Source organism: Gallinula chloropus (genome assembly GCF_964237585.1).
Source record: "Gallinula chloropus genome assembly, chromosome: 6".
Lineage (NCBI taxonomy): Eukaryota > Metazoa > Chordata > Aves > Gruiformes > Rallidae > Gallinula > Gallinula chloropus.
The window spans coordinates 6,517,466-6,533,748 of NC_140091.1; the positions used below are offsets into that span (position 1 = coordinate 6,517,466).

The window sequence follows — 16,283 nt, forward strand, 5'->3', positions numbered from 1 at the left end:
GCCTTTGGGAAAGCAGAAGGTAAGCAGCAGTCTGGACCCTGGCTCTGCAAATTCAGCCTCTGGTTCTATGACAAAATGCTCCTTTTTAGCCCAAACTGCTCCCCATCTCTGAAAAAGCTGCCATTTTCTAGGGGAAAATCTAAGAAGTAGTAAAACTTAGGAAACAGCAAGAGATGAAACCTGCCCGTTTTGCTTTCATTTCTCAGTCTTGTAAGTGAATGTAAATTGGACTCAAGGATCCTGATGGGTCCCTTCCAACTCAGGATATTCTGATTCTGTAATGGTTTGTGTATTGTCTCTCTGATGTGTTTTGATAGGAATACTTCTTTGACTCAAAAGTGCTGACAGATGGGGAATTGGCACCCAATGACAGATGTTGTCGTGTCTGTGGAAAAATTGGTCACTACATGAAAGACTGTCCAAAGAGGAGGAGGTAAGTAATCTACAAAGCTAACATAAAATCTTTGAGATTAAATCAGGAGAGACTTTGATATTTGAAATTTTAATAGAAATGAAGAATATGCTGAATCGCAGAGAAAATCAAAGCTCCATTATCTGATCCTCAACCATTCCAACCTGGATTTGATTTTCTTGGACTATTTCTGGCCATCTCTTTAGATCTTAGAGTGCTTATGTGAGCACACACAGGGTAAAGTTGGCAATCTCTAATATGTTAACACTTTTGCTTCATGATCTGTCTGTAACTACTTCTTATCATGAAATTTAGATCACTAATTTATCTTTTTTTATAGTGTAAACATTCAGATAGGGACTGTATTACCTGACTGCACGATTTGTAATGTATTAAAATGGATTTCCTGCAGTGATCATGTTTGGAAGACAGTGTTGAATTTGAGTTGTTCTCTAGATCTGGTAACATACCTCTGCAAGGCAGGTAAAATTTAATTTATTAAAATCTAGGGGTAGTTGAAATGTGCATAGATAAGGTGCATTTCTGTAGCATTGTACTAGTGCAGTCTCTTAGTGATCTTCTACTGTAATTGCACTTTAGAGTTTTGGATCCAGTACTCCTGCAGAAATGGTCCCTACTACACACAGGTCAGGGTCTCCACATAGTTTAGCAGGAATTGACAAGAGAATGCACTCTCACATTTTTATGTCTTTGAATTTTTAAGATGTATTTAGTGTAGGTTGTTTTATGACTCCTAAAACCTGTTGAAGGCCTTAGAATGCAGATTAAAGTCTAGGCTTTTTCATTTACCTCTTATGTTCAATTGTGTGGTTCATAATTCTTCAAAAGATTCTTGCCTTTTCCTGCTACTAAGTCCTTAATTACAGCCTTTTGTTCAGTCAGCAAGTTCAAGATCCATGAAGCTGAACTGGAACCCTTAGGTCTCAGTTTAACTGTTTCTTTCAGCAGCTCCCTTAACATGCTCATCCAGTTACTAGCACCTTGAATTGCATCACCTCTTTGCCTATGTCTGCATCAGGAAAAGTTGTGATCTGCTCTTCAGACAGACTGCTGCTACAGCACAGCCACACAGAGTCTCTCTCAAATTCTGTATACAGCTCTCAAAATAAGTTTTAATAATCCTGCAGATACTGTGTGGAAAATTACCCTTATTACTTGTCTTTGTTCCTGATCACTGGTTCTTCTCCCATTTGCTTTATTAGTGCTGAGTGTTTGAAAGAGCCTCAGTGCTTTCTGTAGCCTCCTGTCAAAGCCCAGGATGCTAATATTCCCTTATAGAGAAATACACCATTTCCAGGCAGAGAGAGGCTGTGTCTGTGGCTTACAACTTTCTGTGGGGAACTTGCTTTCTGTGTATTTTGGCTCAGGGGGATTATTGCATAGAAGGACTCTCAAACTAACTGGCAGGCTGAGCCCACTTCACTGCAAGAGTAGTTCTGTGCTAATACAGTCAGAGAACTTCTGGACAATTCTGGGGAGCTTCTAAGTCCATTAAGCTTGTAGAAATTGTTAAGCAGCCCAGATTCTGGAAGTGTTTTTCTAGGATTCCTAAGATATTTGTATTCTGGGACAGCTGTGGTTATGTAACTCTTTCCTTTGAACATACCAATCTAACAGCTCTACAGAGACTTCTGTGTGTGTGTGTTTGTGTTTTTGTGATGCTGCTAATGAAAGTAATTATTCAGGTTAAAGAAAAAGGAGAATGAGAAAGATGATGAAAAAGAAGTGAAAGAAGATGATAGAGAAACAAGAGAGAAAAGATGTTTCATTTGTGGGGATGTGGGTCATGTTAGAAGAGATTGTCCTGAATTCAAACAAACCCGACAGAGAAACAATAGTGTGCCAGGTAAGTTGGTTTGTGTGTTGCTTTTATAATTTGAAAGTTCTGAGATCCCTTCTCCCTAGGTTTCTCTACAGGCCTGATAATTATCCTAAAAAAACATTCTGCAGCTACTGAGTTCAGTTATTGCAAATGCAGCTTTTAGTCTAAGTGGTGCTTTACTTAAGGGAGTAATGCCTCCTGAAGTACAGTCTTTGCATGGGTGGTAAAAATGTACTCAGCAGTAAGTATAGTGTACTTAAGGGTATTGTGTTGTTTGTCTTCCACTCACAATGGGTACATCTAGGAGTAGTAATAATAGTAATAATTTAGTGCATTTCCTCTTCCAAATGTTAGCTAACCCTCCATCATCTGTGAGAGGTAAGTAAATGTATTTTCACCAGAAATCAGTGGACCAGAGTAATACTTCCAAAAGCAAACAGATGCATTAAGAAACTACATCCAGCTCTCAAATTACTGTTAGTAATTAGAGACAAGTCTATTTGCAAACCCATTCCAATTAGGCCCTTAGGTGCACCTGCATTACTTGAAAAAGTAGGGAAAGCAAAGATAAACTGATTCAGAGAGAACCTTGCTGCTTTCTTGTATCCTGGTACCCCTTCCTCCCCCTCTTTTTTTTTGTTTGTTTGTTTTTTGTTGTTGTTTTTGTTTTGTATTTCTTTGCCCAAAAGTTCCTACTGTTGCAATTGCTATTTAAAGTCCCACTGATTACAGCAATAGCATGGAAACCTGTGCAGAGTAGCACTCCCACCTGTTAGCAAACCCAGCTTTGTTCATGCTGGAATTTGTGTTACTAGAAGTAGGTTTTGATTTAGCTGCTCTACGTATTAATGTTGGTGTTGCCAGCAGAGGGAAAGCTTTCTGCTTCAAGGGGATGAGAGGTTGAAGTGATTTACCTACCCTGTGTCCATGAGAATTAAAGCATCGCTGACTCCCAGTTCTGTGTTCATTTCTCTCTCATCCATAACCTTGTGGGTTTTATTAACATCTTTGTTCCTTGACTAGGCACCCAGTTGGTCCGAAGCATGGTAAATTCACAACTAGTGGCTGTGGGTCAGCAGCAAGTGGAACGACCCTTGCGCACTAGACAGTCATCAGAATGCGTAAGTTCTAATTAGTTATGGCATTGAAGTAGGCAAGCTGTAGCAAATCAGCAACCCTGGGCCATGCTAGCATTTGCAGTTCTTTCTCCACAGATTCTGGGCTTTATAGTGACAGTGTTTACCACTGCCAGTTAGTGAAACTTTGATTTATAATATAGTGTCTTTCAGTATGGAACCTACATAGTCAAATTTCACATGAGAGAGCTTGCAGTTCTGAAAGGATGGCTTCATTGTCTGAGATTTAAGCTAGGATCCCTTTTGAAGTCTTGTGCTTAGTTATACTTGCAACATACTGGAATTACTAGAGGAAGTAAAGTATAGCTTATGATTAACATGCTGGAGACTTGGGTTTTTGACTGTCAGGACTCTCTGTGGTTCAAGAGAACTGTCTTAAGGAACTGTCATGACCTGGCAGGGTGCACAGGTGAATCATGCTGCAATTCAGATGTGATATACAGGGTAGAAGGTGGCCAGACCACACCAGAAGTGCAAACAGAACAGTGGGGAATTTTTTTGGTAGTTCTTTCTTAGAATGTGTAAAGTGTCTATAGAAGTAGATAAAATGTAGTTTAACCTACTAAGTGGAGATGGATAGCAGAGGGTGTTTGAGCATATTCAGCTGTTGGCATTTAATGGTTTATGAGGTACAGAGTACAGCAGAAATTCATTAATTTTAAATTATTAGTCTGAGAAACATGTGCTGCCAAGTAAGCAAACATAGTAATCAGGGCTGCTGATCACTAATGCTCTTTGCTCAGTTTATTGCTTTAGATACAGAGTATCTCCAACCTGATCACTGAGTATTTGTTGGAATGTTTGCTCCAGCAAAAGAGACTTTGACATGAGTGTTACTATAATAGTATTCTTTTAAGGAGGGATTTCCACAGCCCTAATCCAAGTGAAGGGCTGAACTGTCACCATGCTGTCACATGACACAGGAGTACCTTTTTAGTACCCTTCTATTTCTGCTCTGGAAGTTGAAGCTGGATGTGTGGGTGCATGCACAGTCATGCACATCATGCACCTTGCACCTCCTGTATGTGCAGAGTCTTCTGTCACCTGGATGTCACAGGCTCTGTGTGTGTGTTGCATGGTTGTCATTTCGCTGGGATTTCTTAATGAGTATGTGCTGTCCAGGGATTGTTTGAGGAGAACAGGAAAGGAGAATGTTAGTGGAGCAAGAGGGAGAGAAAAGGGAAGGCTGGAGTGTGGAAGCAGACCAAGAGGCTGGAGCTTAACATTTCTCCTCTCCTGCTGCTGGCATGTGTGGTGCCTGCTTGTGGCAGTTCAGTGCTCACAGGAAGGCTGTAGTCAGTGCATGTGCTCTGTGTTTTTAACAAACTGTTAAGCTAGTTGTCTTTCAAATCCTGGGTTTTACCTTCTCTTCCTGGCTTGATAGAAAGGCATAGGAGGCACTCAAACAGGAACAGCTGGAATAGCAGTGGAGCCATCATGGCTTCTGGGCTTAAGCTTTTTGCCCAGGCAGAGACATAAATCATCTTGCTATAAGGAATGCTCTGAGAGGCTGGCATGGGGAAGTCCCGCAGACCTCTGGCTATTGAAGAAAAGAGACTGCCAGTTTAAACAGACAGCTTAGCAGTCATGGGAAATGACAAGCTGCAGAGACCTTTAACTTCAGATGTTTGGCAGCAGCTGAGTTACTTGGAGGGACACAAGCAACTCCAGGGAGAGATCGAGGTCTGAGATTCGGGTAATCATCTCTGGTTTAGGTAGCTGGCTGTTATTTGAGTTCCTGTTTGGGGGAACCTATTTTGTGTTATTGCCATCTTAGTGCTTAAAACCAGATTAGGTTAATCCAGACATAAGTAACAAATTTTGGAACATTTTTTTCCCAGCCACTCCAGTTCTTGAATTATTTCTCTGTTTAGTTGCAATACCAAACAGAGGAATCCTCATGCCAGTTCCTGTTGGTGGTGAAAGGGAAAGCTTGCTAAGAGCTCTGCAAATGCTGTAATTGCTATTTCTGTGCCTTTAGTCATGGACTGACAGCAGAATATGCAGATTGAAATGGAGTTTTGGAATTTCAATTCCTTGTTTAACAGATTAAATAAAAATTAAAGAAATATTAGGAGCTTTACCTTGGGATTACTAAAGTGTCTGTAGTAACAACCACTCTTTTTAGAAGTAAGGTGTAATTAGTTAATTAGATTCTGGGCTGTAAATAAGTAGAGTGAGGAAGACAGGGAGAAAAAACCAGAATCAGGTGTGTGAGGAGCCCAGTGACATGGTTGGGGTAATGTTTGCTCAGAATGATGTTTCTGATGGTGGGATGTGCCACGTTAACAGGCTAAATTATCCAATGGTGAAAATTGGTGTCAGTCTGACTGCACTTACATTAACCAGCAGGAACTTGGGTGCAGTATTTGGGGTGTTGTTGGGAAGTGCTTTGCCTCTTGTATAAATTGTCTAATTCAGTGGGTGCTTATTAAAGAAAAACATCATTAAATAGCTAGTGAACTAATCACAAATACATACTTTTTTTTCCCTCCAGTCTGATTCGCATCAGTCATCTTACTCTCCACAACCTCAGCAGTTTACACAGAATTCCTCTCAGCCAGCCTCCATTAACCAGACTCAGCCACAACCAATATCCCAGTCTAAGCACGTTCCGCAACCACAGCAGGGTGCTCAGCCACCCCATCAGGTCCAGCTGCCTTTGTTTAACTTTCCCCAATCTCCCCCAGGTCAGTATTCCACCTTGCATAACCTGGGACTACTTCAGATGCACCATCACCACCAAATTCAGCTTCCCAACACTTCTTGGCCTATTCATGGCCCCGTTATTCACTCTGCACCGGGTAACCCTCCTCATTCTACAAATGTTCCATTTTCTATGAGATCTGGCAGCAGCACCACCACAAATAACCAGAGCAGTGTAAGCTTGAATGATCCCAGTATCATCTTTGCACAGCCTGCTGCCAGGCCCATGGGAATCCCCAGCACTTCTCATGAGGGACACTGGCACAACCCCGTGACTCCAAACTCACTGGTGAACAATGGCACTGTGGGGAATTCAGGTAACTCTTCTCTGTTGTATCAAACCTCTCGCACTTTGTGTACAAATGTTGAGTGTTACAGAAACAGTTAACTCTTTCAACTTGTTCTATATTAAAGCTATGATGCTTAAGAAACTTAAGAAGGGGAAGGTAATGACATTATTTTCATAGGAAGAAAATCAGGCAAGTTGGATCACTCTCACTCTTAGGCAATGGTCCTGTCTGCCATTAAGGGCTGTGTAACACATGAGAAATCATGCATTCAACTGAGAAATGTTCTAATAACTGAGTCTAAAGCACTTTCCTCTGATTATGCTTACAAATACGGTTTATTAGATAAATGCTGAGCCTGTGAACTTGGAGACTGGCAGGATTAGGGTTGTGCAAGTTGAATATTGCCACCTTGCATGTAGTGCAGTGCAACATGATCCTATACCTTTGTTTGTTTTTTCCTGTAGTTTGTCCTGCTACATTTAACTTCCTTAATCTCAGTGTCATGTCCTGAAAACACTTCATACAGATTTTCCCTGTGATAAGTGGGCAACAGCCTTTTGCCTCACACCAAAGCCAAGTACATTTGTGTGTTTGAGGCTGAGAAAAACAATGTATAGCAATTACAGCCTGTATGGCTTTCTGTGAAATGTAAAACATGACAGTCCCTAAATTCTAACTGTGATCTTTCGAATCATGATAATGGTCTTTTGATTTATACCAAGCATGTATCTCCTGTATTTAAAAGCATATATCCAGCACACAGTGTACTGATGCAGTTGTTCATCATGAGATTGAAATTTTGAATCTCCTGCAGAGTCTTTCTCTGTACTAACTGGGTGATTGACAGCAACAGTAGATTTTTTTTCAGTTAGACCATCAGTCTTGAATGAGAAAAATTCATGAGAGACTTTCACATACTTGTTGAGCTGCTGGAGATACATGTTTTACTCTTTGGAGCTTTGTGAGCAATATATTGGGAATATACATTGCCATCAGTTGTCTTTGTGACTTCAGTGTGCTTTGTCCCTATGTCTCTGCTTCTCCTCTCAGTTCTCTGTCCAGCTTTGCCTGTCCCCTCCTCTCTATCCACCCCAGCTCAGACTTTTCCTCGAGCAGCTCCTTCCAATCCAAGTCTTCTTACCCGGATAGCTACCTTCTTTCAGATAAGCCTCCCCCAGTCCTACTTTCTGCTCTATTCTCCCTTGAGTCCCACTTCTCCTCATATAGTCAGTCAGTCCCAGTCTACAGTATTTTTCCTTTTGCACTTTGCTTCCACTCTCATTGTGTCTGCACAGAAAGTTTCCCACTTCTCTTGTGCTGTCAGTCCCAGGTTGTGGGTTTTTTCCCTTTACTCATTGTCTTTCTACTTCCAGTCTCATCACATGCTTTTCCTAGTTTCCAGTCCTGCCATTAAGGAGGGGTCACTGGGTGAGCACACAGTAGAGATGAGCCTTCTGAGCTCTGAAACCTGCTTTCTTACCTGCTCAGGACAATTTGGGAATTGTGGTTTTGTGGAAGCTCTTGTCTTGGGTCACGTACCCTTGTGTTGCAGTGACCTGACTTTCTTTTCAGTAGACAGCTGATCAGAAGCAGGATCATCAGAAGCTTCAGGCAGACAACTTTTTTTTCATGCTTCACAGCCATGCTTCATGCTCTATTGTATAAAAGTTACTGTTTTCTTTAAATGTGTATCTTCCTTTTATTTAATGAAAGGCTGTCTGCAAGGGTTTTTTAGTTGTTGTCATGAACCTGAAGGGCAAACAATGTCCTGAGGATAGTTACTAAAGTTTATTTATTTATAAATGTACATTGTTCAAGTTTTTTATTAGTGGGCATTGCTGTATCTTACAGAATTAGGAGCTATGAACAAAAAGAGCAGAATTAGTAATATAGAGCGTTTGGCATCAACTGCTGTGTGTCCTGCCTCCTTGGAAGCTTGATTTCTCATCCTTAATGCTGCAGTAATACTGGATTTGTAAATGGAATAGCTTACAATTCATGTACTTATTTGAAAAGTGTTTATTTTTTATCTCTACAAATCAATTTTAAGTTGGTCCAGTGGTCTAAATACAAAGTTTCTTAAGCATATAAATATTTGTGGAATTTCTGTGTACATCAGAGAGTTATTCCTTGCCTAGGATGATAGCTTTCATGTCACAGCTGTGTCAGTGATAGTCAATATCTGTGTGGGATCAGGATTAGTAATGTTCAGACCTTGTAATTTTTATCATGAAAATGACATAGGAATAGTGAAATTGTAGGTCTTGTTTTTAACAGTGATTCATTCTCTGTCTGCCTCCCTGATAAATTCTATTATAGTGAATAATGAAGTAATTTAGGTGATAATTTTTATTGATGTATATTTATTTAGAAGGAAAGAGTAGCACATCAGACTAATCACATTGTCCCCTGCAAACTGTTATTTAAGATGTAAACTGTATTTGTGACTGTTTAATTATTTCAACTTGCAATGTGCTTTTCCCTTTCAATTGAAAAATAGATCAGGGTTTCCAAGGACAGTTTGGTAAAATGAACCCTCCTTCTGTCCCTTGGGACCATGGGACCCCTACCCATTTTCCTCTCCTCCGAGGAGCGTGGCCTTACAATATGCCTCAGAACTACATGCAGCAGGGAAATGCCAGCTACCCACCGAACAAACCTTTCTACCCTCAAGGTACTAGAACTAGTATATGAATCAACAGCTCATGCAACATGTCTCTTTACTGTCTCAAAGGCTTTAAAAGCCAAGAAATCATGTTCCACTTGCTAGGCTCCCTGGAACCATAATGAATCCAAGAGTCAAATCAACGCTTCGGCTTCCTGTGTGGATGGATGAAAATCTTTGTGGGAGGGAAGGGGTTAAATCGAGCTCTGAAAGCTGTTGCACTTGTAGCCTCTTTCTTCTTCACTGCTGCTGTCTCACTGTAGAGCCACCTCTGCTCCAATAGAGGTTAAGATGATTTGCCAATGAGCATGTTAAGAATTTGAAGACGGTTTTGACCTAATTTAATTTGATTTGGCTTGTGTGCCTTGCCTTGTGGAGTGACTTGACGTGCAGGAAGACTTGCGAGGCCACAGAATAGTTCAGGTTGGAGGGGCCTCTGGAGGTTATCTAGTCCAGCCCCTCTGCACTCAAAGCAGCGCTCACTTCCAAGTTAGATCAGGCTCAGTTATGCAAGGTACTTTGAAGGACTGATTTAATCTTAACTCTTCCTGATGCTAGTGCATGGTAAAGTTGATCAGCATCTGACAGGACTGGGAAAGGCTGTAGGAAAGAGACCTTTGGCTCCACCAAGAGGGGAACTGTGCCCAAACGGAGGCTTTGCAGTTACTGTGTTGTATTTACATCAGAGATAGTGGCACCGAACCCTTTTTTCAGAATCTAATCTGTTGGCTGTAGCAAAGTTTCCAACTGAGACCCATAATTAAAAACCCTGATACTCCTCTTGTTGACTAACTAAAGTAAAGCAACAGAATGATGTACTGATGATTCTAAGGGAATTCTGGAGGTAGGGTAAAGCTCATACTGCCTTGCCCCATTAAATGGGTTAGTTCTACAGGTAGCATTTGTGTCCATCTAGCAAATGGCTTTATTTCTAAGTAAGATTAATACATTAAATATAGCCAGGTACTGTTAAGTATATTTAATTTGCTGAAGTAATTGTAATCCATTTTCTTTTAGCTGGTCCACTGATGCAGAGTAACCAGCGGTTCTCGCTTCTGTCTCAAGGACACCCACACTTGAATCTGAATTACATTCAACAGAAAAAGTGAAATTTAACGGGATGGGGGGTGGGGAGGTGGGGGGGAGGAAGAAAATTCAGGTTCTGATTTAAAATCTTAATGCAACATGTTTAGATACCAGATTATTTAAGACTGTTTTTAAACTGTATCATTTGTACATAGATATGAACTATAGTTTTTACTGGTATCACAAAACTGAGTGATACAAATTTCATCTATTTTATTACCCTATTTTTAAGGGGAATTGTGTTTTGTTTTATCTTGATAAAACTGTAAAGAGAGAGAATTTTTAAAATTAAGTTCTTTATTTTCTATTAGCTGTATTCATACTTTGGTTGCTTCAGACTTTATATATATTGTTCTAAAAAAATAAAAATTAGAAGGGGATTTCATGTGTTGAAAAATTTGTCACTTCTATTCTTTACAGAACTATGTAGTGCCAAAAAAATTTTTAAAAGAAAAATAAAACTGAAAAAAGGACATAAGACTTTTTCCTCTTCCCAATTTGTATGCATGCTTGTAGTTTACTGTTAATAAAACCAGCTTTAATTTGGAGACCTTAAAGAAGAATGATGAGCAGCTTTACCAAGGCAGACAGTCAGTGTACTTGTTTTTCCCTGTGCTGATGTGATCATCTGTGCTGTTCACAAGCCAGTGTGTCTGTCTTGTAAAATACTCAAGGGACAAGGAAACCAGCTCTTTTGTTCAGAAACTGCAAAATAATATGAAAGTACTCTGGGCCTGTACTAAGCAGTAATGATGATGACCTCCCATGAATTCACTTGGTGTACTACTTCTTGTCCTGTCAACATTCAATAGGCAGCATGTGAAAACACCATAAATGCATCATTCAGAAGATAAACTTGTCCCTCCCTGCTCCCGAAGCAAGACTGAGCAAAGGGATGGCATACAAGGGCTTTACCACACCTGCTCTCCTGTGATAGCTAAGAACACCAAATTCATTTGAAGAACAAGGGCTGACTGAGTACTAACTTCCTTCAGAGAAGGCAGAACTGGGAATAATTGTGTCACATTCTATCCCTGGGCAGCAGTGGGCCCAAACTATGTTCAAAGTAGTGGTTTACACCATCTTTAAGCATACCGAGTAATTTCTGCCTGAGGAGAATTAAGGGGTGCTTTAAGCTTCCAAACTGCCTCATAGGAGCATGTGCATAGCATTGACTTCAGGGTGATTGTTACAGAGGAACCTGTAACCACTGGTTTGTTTGCCCTTGGCTTCAGTGGACACACAGGGTTATGAGTGTGCTCAGTCCTCCCCTGTCCTGAAGGGCTGAGATGGTTTAGGGTGGTGATTCTTCACAGTTTGCAACTCAAACATATTTTCACTTTGGCAAGTGAGTGCAGTGGCTAATTGCCAGAACAAGGCCCTGATGTAAGAAAGAAGCCTAAGCACAGTACTCTGGAAGAAACAACAAGGAGACTTTACAGACACTCCCTCCCTTTTGTTTTGTTTTTTTTTTTAATTGTTCTTCACTACTTTTTACAGACCTTGAGAATTTAAAAACTGACAATTTAAAAACAATCCTGAAATTCTATCATGAGCACGAGTAGCCACGTAAAAAGTATCCTTAGCTTTCTTTTAATTAGAAAACAAACAAGATTTGTACAAGAGCAGAAGGATTAAAGAAATGGACTGCTAAAGCAGCCAGTACAGATCGAGCTGTCCTGTAAAGCAAAGAGGACAGTATTAGACTGCAGTTCAAAGCCCTCAAACCGCGTAAAGGATTTAGCTTGTTACTCATTCCCTCGCCGGCTCTTCTTGTGACTCTTCTTAGACCTGAAAACAAAAAAGGAAAATACAATCACACCAAAAACTGTGTGATACACCACTGGTAACTGTTTACAAGCCCAAGGTTGATTCACAGCAGTGAGTAGTGCTTTCTGTGGTCAAATACAGATAGCAATACCATATGAAATACTTAATCTCCAACATTGTAAAACATTCAGTCCCCACAATTAACTAGTGCAGAGTAGTACAGACCACCTTAAATAGGTGCTTTACCTTTCAGGTGACTTGGAATGACTTCTGTGTCTGTGACTACGATGATGCCCTATGAGATAAAGAAGTAACAGTTATTTCCACCTGGAATTCTGTTTTGTTTTGCTAACGTAATCTGCTTCTAGTGACTGAGTGGCCTGGATGATGCCCTAAACAACCCTAGCTGCAGCCTTAACTAGGACACTCCAACACTTTAAAAACATAGAGCAATTTTGCCTGTATTAAGAGAGTTCTCCAGCTGTGCTTTCATATAACTAGCAGTTTTAAAAAACAGGTTAAGCACCTATGCTAACTGCTGGGTGTTGTGACACAAATTTTTCTTGCAGAGGATGTTCTGCTGATAAAAGTCTTACCAGAGTGAATCTATAAATGGCAAAAGTACCTGGAGATTTGGATCTTGATCTGTGGCGTCGCTCCCTGGATCTGCTCCGGTGTCGCCGTGGGCTTTTGCTGCGATGCCTCTCCCGGCGTGGCGATGGACTGAAGGAAAGGAAGCGTTAAAGACAGCCAGGCTAAAGACACACACACACACACACACAAAGATTAAATAATAAAACACTACCTTCTTCTCTTTGGAGAGCGGCTTCGCCTGTAATGGGGAGAGAAATGAAAGAGTCGCTAAAAATCCTTAGCAAAACCAGCTGTTTAATTTCCCATATTCTCTAGCAACAGCATGAGGGCTCCCCTTACACTCCTTGTGTCCCCACAGCATGTGCTGGGCCTCCTGCACACAAGGCAGTGTGTGGTTCTGGACTGGCGTGTACAGTGGGCAAAAGAGGCAAGTGATGAGAGTTCTTCCTGGCTTATTATCAGCAAGAACCATTAGCAGGGTTTTCCTGCAGCTTCTGGCTTACATAAAAGCAAAGTACAGGGTTCTCCTTAGTATCTCCAAAGTATTGCCAAATTTAGCTAATGTCGGCCAGGAAGCTCAAGAGTTACTGGAGTACCAGGCAAAGGGGTTGCCTGTGGCTGTGCTCTGCGACTCCCAACTGTATAAAGCGGCTAGAGAAACTGCAGATGACAATTCAGCTGGAATCTCTTCCACCTCTCATTTCTGTGCTTTGCCTCAGCCATCTGGGGCACAACAGATACCAGTTACTCTCAAGAAAAGCCACATCACCTCCTAGGAGACCTGCTTCGGCTCCGCCTGTAGCGCACGGCTGGAGATCTGCGAGGTTTATCAAGGTCCCTGTAGCCTCTTCTGCGGTGATCAGGAGAGGGTGCTCGCTCCAGCTGGAAACAATGGCAGGGGAAGGTTCTCAAAGTCTTGTTACATAAAGGTTTTTATCTAACAGTAAGGATCTCTGAACAATTAATAGAAATGACAAACGTCATGCCATAGAGTGTCCCTCTCCAAGTATTTCATATTCAGAAATGAGTGGTACTGTGTGTGCCACCCAGAGATTAAACCAGCTTCCTCTCATACTGTCCGTTCTTAAGTATGGCAGAACTGACTATGACAGTCGTCATAACCTTCATGCTCACCTTTTGTTCTCCCTGTTATGTACGTAAAACTATTCAGCTGAAATGTTTCACATGGAACAGATCCAGATTTGTGATTTTCAGGAGACAGAAAAGCCTGATGAATGCAGAGCACTTGAGAGCTGGTAACAACAGTTCTTACCACCACCTTCTATGAAAATACTTTGAGGAGGTAGGAAAGAGTTGCAAGCAACCTGCTGGTGCCAGCTTTCAAGTGTTCTGTGGAGGTTCAACCCCAACTTTAACCTACCCCTTTGCAAAACAATTCACCAACCTTTTCATCTTCCTCTTCTTCTTCCTCACTAGATTCTACATCATCCATGTCTTCTTCCAAAGCGCTAACGCGAGGCTCAAGTTGCTCAGCTTCTTCCAGAACATAGCGTTTCTAGGAGAAATTGTAACTTCCTGTAAGAACCACCACCTAGGGAGGCATCTCAAGTGCCAGAAGGGCCATATCACAAGCTGCACACAACGAGCCTGTAGCCAATACAGCCACTGACTCTGATGCAATTAAGAATTCATAACCAAACCTGCAATCGAGGCAGAATGATATCGCACACACGTTCCTCGTGGAGCAGTTCATCAATAAATTCATCCACGTGCATCAGTTCAAATTCTGAGCAGGGGGGGAATAGCATTTAAAAGACAAAGATTAATGCCAGTGGCTACAGATGAAACACTTCAGACAGTTTACATCATGTGGGTTGGACAAATAACAGTTCCAAAAATCATTCTCAAAGACGAGGGAAATCATTAGACCTGCCTCACCAACGAGTTGTATTACTGCACAGCTAGGATTAGTAGATTCACAGTGCCTAAACCAGAACTCACACAGAGTTTCTTTGGGATCTGTAGAACTGCAGTTCAATACCCAACAAAAACCAAAAGCAGTCGGGGCAGTTATTATTCATACAAACCAGCAAGATGAGCAACAGACTACCCAAAGGATAAATTAGCAAGGTTTCAATTACACCACACATTTCAAGCTGATCTTACTAAACAGAACGTTTACTTTTATCTCCTGTCACCTATGAAGTACTAAGAAATCACAACTACAGAGTGCTTACCCCCATTTCTGTTCTGACTTTTTATTTTTCGATAGTCATTGTACAGTGGTTCAAGGTACTTGTAGCAGTCAATGGCAGTGCCTGTCAATCTCATGTACAATGCACCAAGCATCCGGACATACCTGAAAAGTAAACCGATTCGTGTATCTGAGCTGTTTCCACAGTTAGCAGTTTAGGTACAAGAGTTTTTCCTGTAAGTTTCTGTGGAAAATCAGTACACCAAGATAAATATTAAGACCTTCACCTTCAAGGACTGTATTGTATATATTTATACAGTTCTCCCTCTCTACTCTTCCCTCATGAGGTCCCATCTGGAGTCCTGTGTCCAGAGCTGGGGCTCGCAATACAAGAAAAATGTAGAACTGTTGGAGAGGGTCCAGTACCTGGAAGGAGCTTATAAACAGGAGGGGAATCAACTTTTTAAAAGGATAGACAATGGCAGGACAAGGGGGAATGGATTAAAGCTAGAAGAGGGAAGGGTTATATAAGATATTAGGGGGAAATTTTTTACAGAGAGATTGGTGAGGTGCTGGAACAGGCTGCCCAGAGAGGTGGGGGATGCCCCATCCCAGGTGGTGTTCAAGGCCAGGTTGGATGGGGCCCTGGGCAGCCTTGTGTAGATCCAGGCCTGGAGGTTGGTGGCCCAGCCTCTGGCAGGGGGGTTGGAGCTCTGTGATCCTTGGGGTCCCTTCCAACCCAGACCATTCCACGATTCTACACATATATAACCTCTGAGTAATTCAATCACACAAGAACTTCATTAGCACTCAGACTACAGAAAGAACATGGCTCTCTGCACACACACCTCTTTCTAAATACTTTGGACAGAGATGTATCATCACCCAAAGGCTTCAGCAGCCCCAGTGTTTTGAAAGCCAGCGGAAGGCCAGGCTTTCTAGCAGGCAGAGTTCATCAGAGCCCACTGAAAGCTAAAAGCTGCACTGAGGCTTCCTTGTTGTTCCGGACACCCAAGTGTGTCTTGCAACCAAAAAGAGGGGAAGAAATCAAGCAAGCGTACTGCCTACTTACTTGAAATCCTCGTTTTTGATAAACTCCACGATTATGTCCTTTTCGGGCTGGATCTGCAGCATCTTCAGCGTCAGGCACAAGAAGGGCGTAGGCTTGATGTTCCCGCCATAAACGCCCCCCACGTACTTCAGCTCCATGGCCTTATCCACCACCAGCTCGGCTAGGAGAGGGCCCGGCCGTCAGCGCGGGCTCCCGACCGAGCCCCCTCCCACCCCAGCCCGCCCCGCCATACCGGTCAGGCCGAAGCACTCCTCCTTCCAGTACTTCGACTCGTAGATGCGGGTACGAATGATCTTCTCCACCAGGTACTGCGGGTTGGTGCCGTGAATGCTGTGCGCATCCTTCACCGTCCGGTTCGCCATGGCCGCCGCTAGATAGCTCCACCCGGCTGCGCGGCGGCCCGCCCTACTGCCCTTCCGTGAGGCACGGCCGCAACTTTCCGCTACCGGGGCGCGCCGGCCGACATCTTATCTTCGGGTTACAGCGCGTCTTCTGGCAACGGCTTCAGGGCGCCAGACACAAACATGGCGCATTTACCGCGCAGTTTCCTCCCT

At 42.2% G+C, this 16,283-nt stretch overlaps 2 protein-coding genes across 2 annotated transcripts in view; one reads left to right on the top strand and one right to left on the bottom strand.

The window, feature by feature from the left end:
• The window catches only part of TUT4 (terminal uridylyl transferase 4), a 48,409-nt gene extending 37,799 nt beyond the window's left edge, over positions 1 to 10,610 (top strand). The window contains exons 25-30 of the mRNA XM_084266323.1: positions 318 to 433; positions 2,119 to 2,279; positions 3,279 to 3,376; positions 5,889 to 6,414; positions 8,888 to 9,061; positions 10,070 to 10,610. Coding sequence (XP_084122449.1) covers positions 318 to 433; positions 2,119 to 2,279; positions 3,279 to 3,376; positions 5,889 to 6,414; positions 8,888 to 9,061; positions 10,070 to 10,161 — 1,167 coding nt within the window. The 3' untranslated portion in view covers positions 10,162 to 10,610. The remainder of the gene's footprint in view (positions 1 to 317; positions 434 to 2,118; positions 2,280 to 3,278; positions 3,377 to 5,888; positions 6,415 to 8,887; positions 9,062 to 10,069) is intronic.
• A 1,039-nt stretch (positions 10,611 to 11,649) lies between these two features.
• PRPF38A (pre-mRNA processing factor 38A) lies at positions 11,650 to 16,091 on the bottom strand (the record flags this gene model as incomplete). Its single annotated transcript, XM_084266322.1, has 10 exons — positions 11,650 to 11,929; positions 12,155 to 12,203; positions 12,534 to 12,631; positions 12,714 to 12,740; positions 13,272 to 13,384; positions 13,908 to 14,018; positions 14,164 to 14,249; positions 14,701 to 14,822; positions 15,730 to 15,889; positions 15,962 to 16,091. 10 exons carry the CDS (start codon positions 16,089 to 16,091, stop codon positions 11,887 to 11,889), a joined length of 939 nt encoding a protein of 312 aa, XP_084122448.1. The 3' UTR covers positions 11,650 to 11,886.
• Between the last annotated feature and the right edge of the window lie 192 nt (positions 16,092 to 16,283).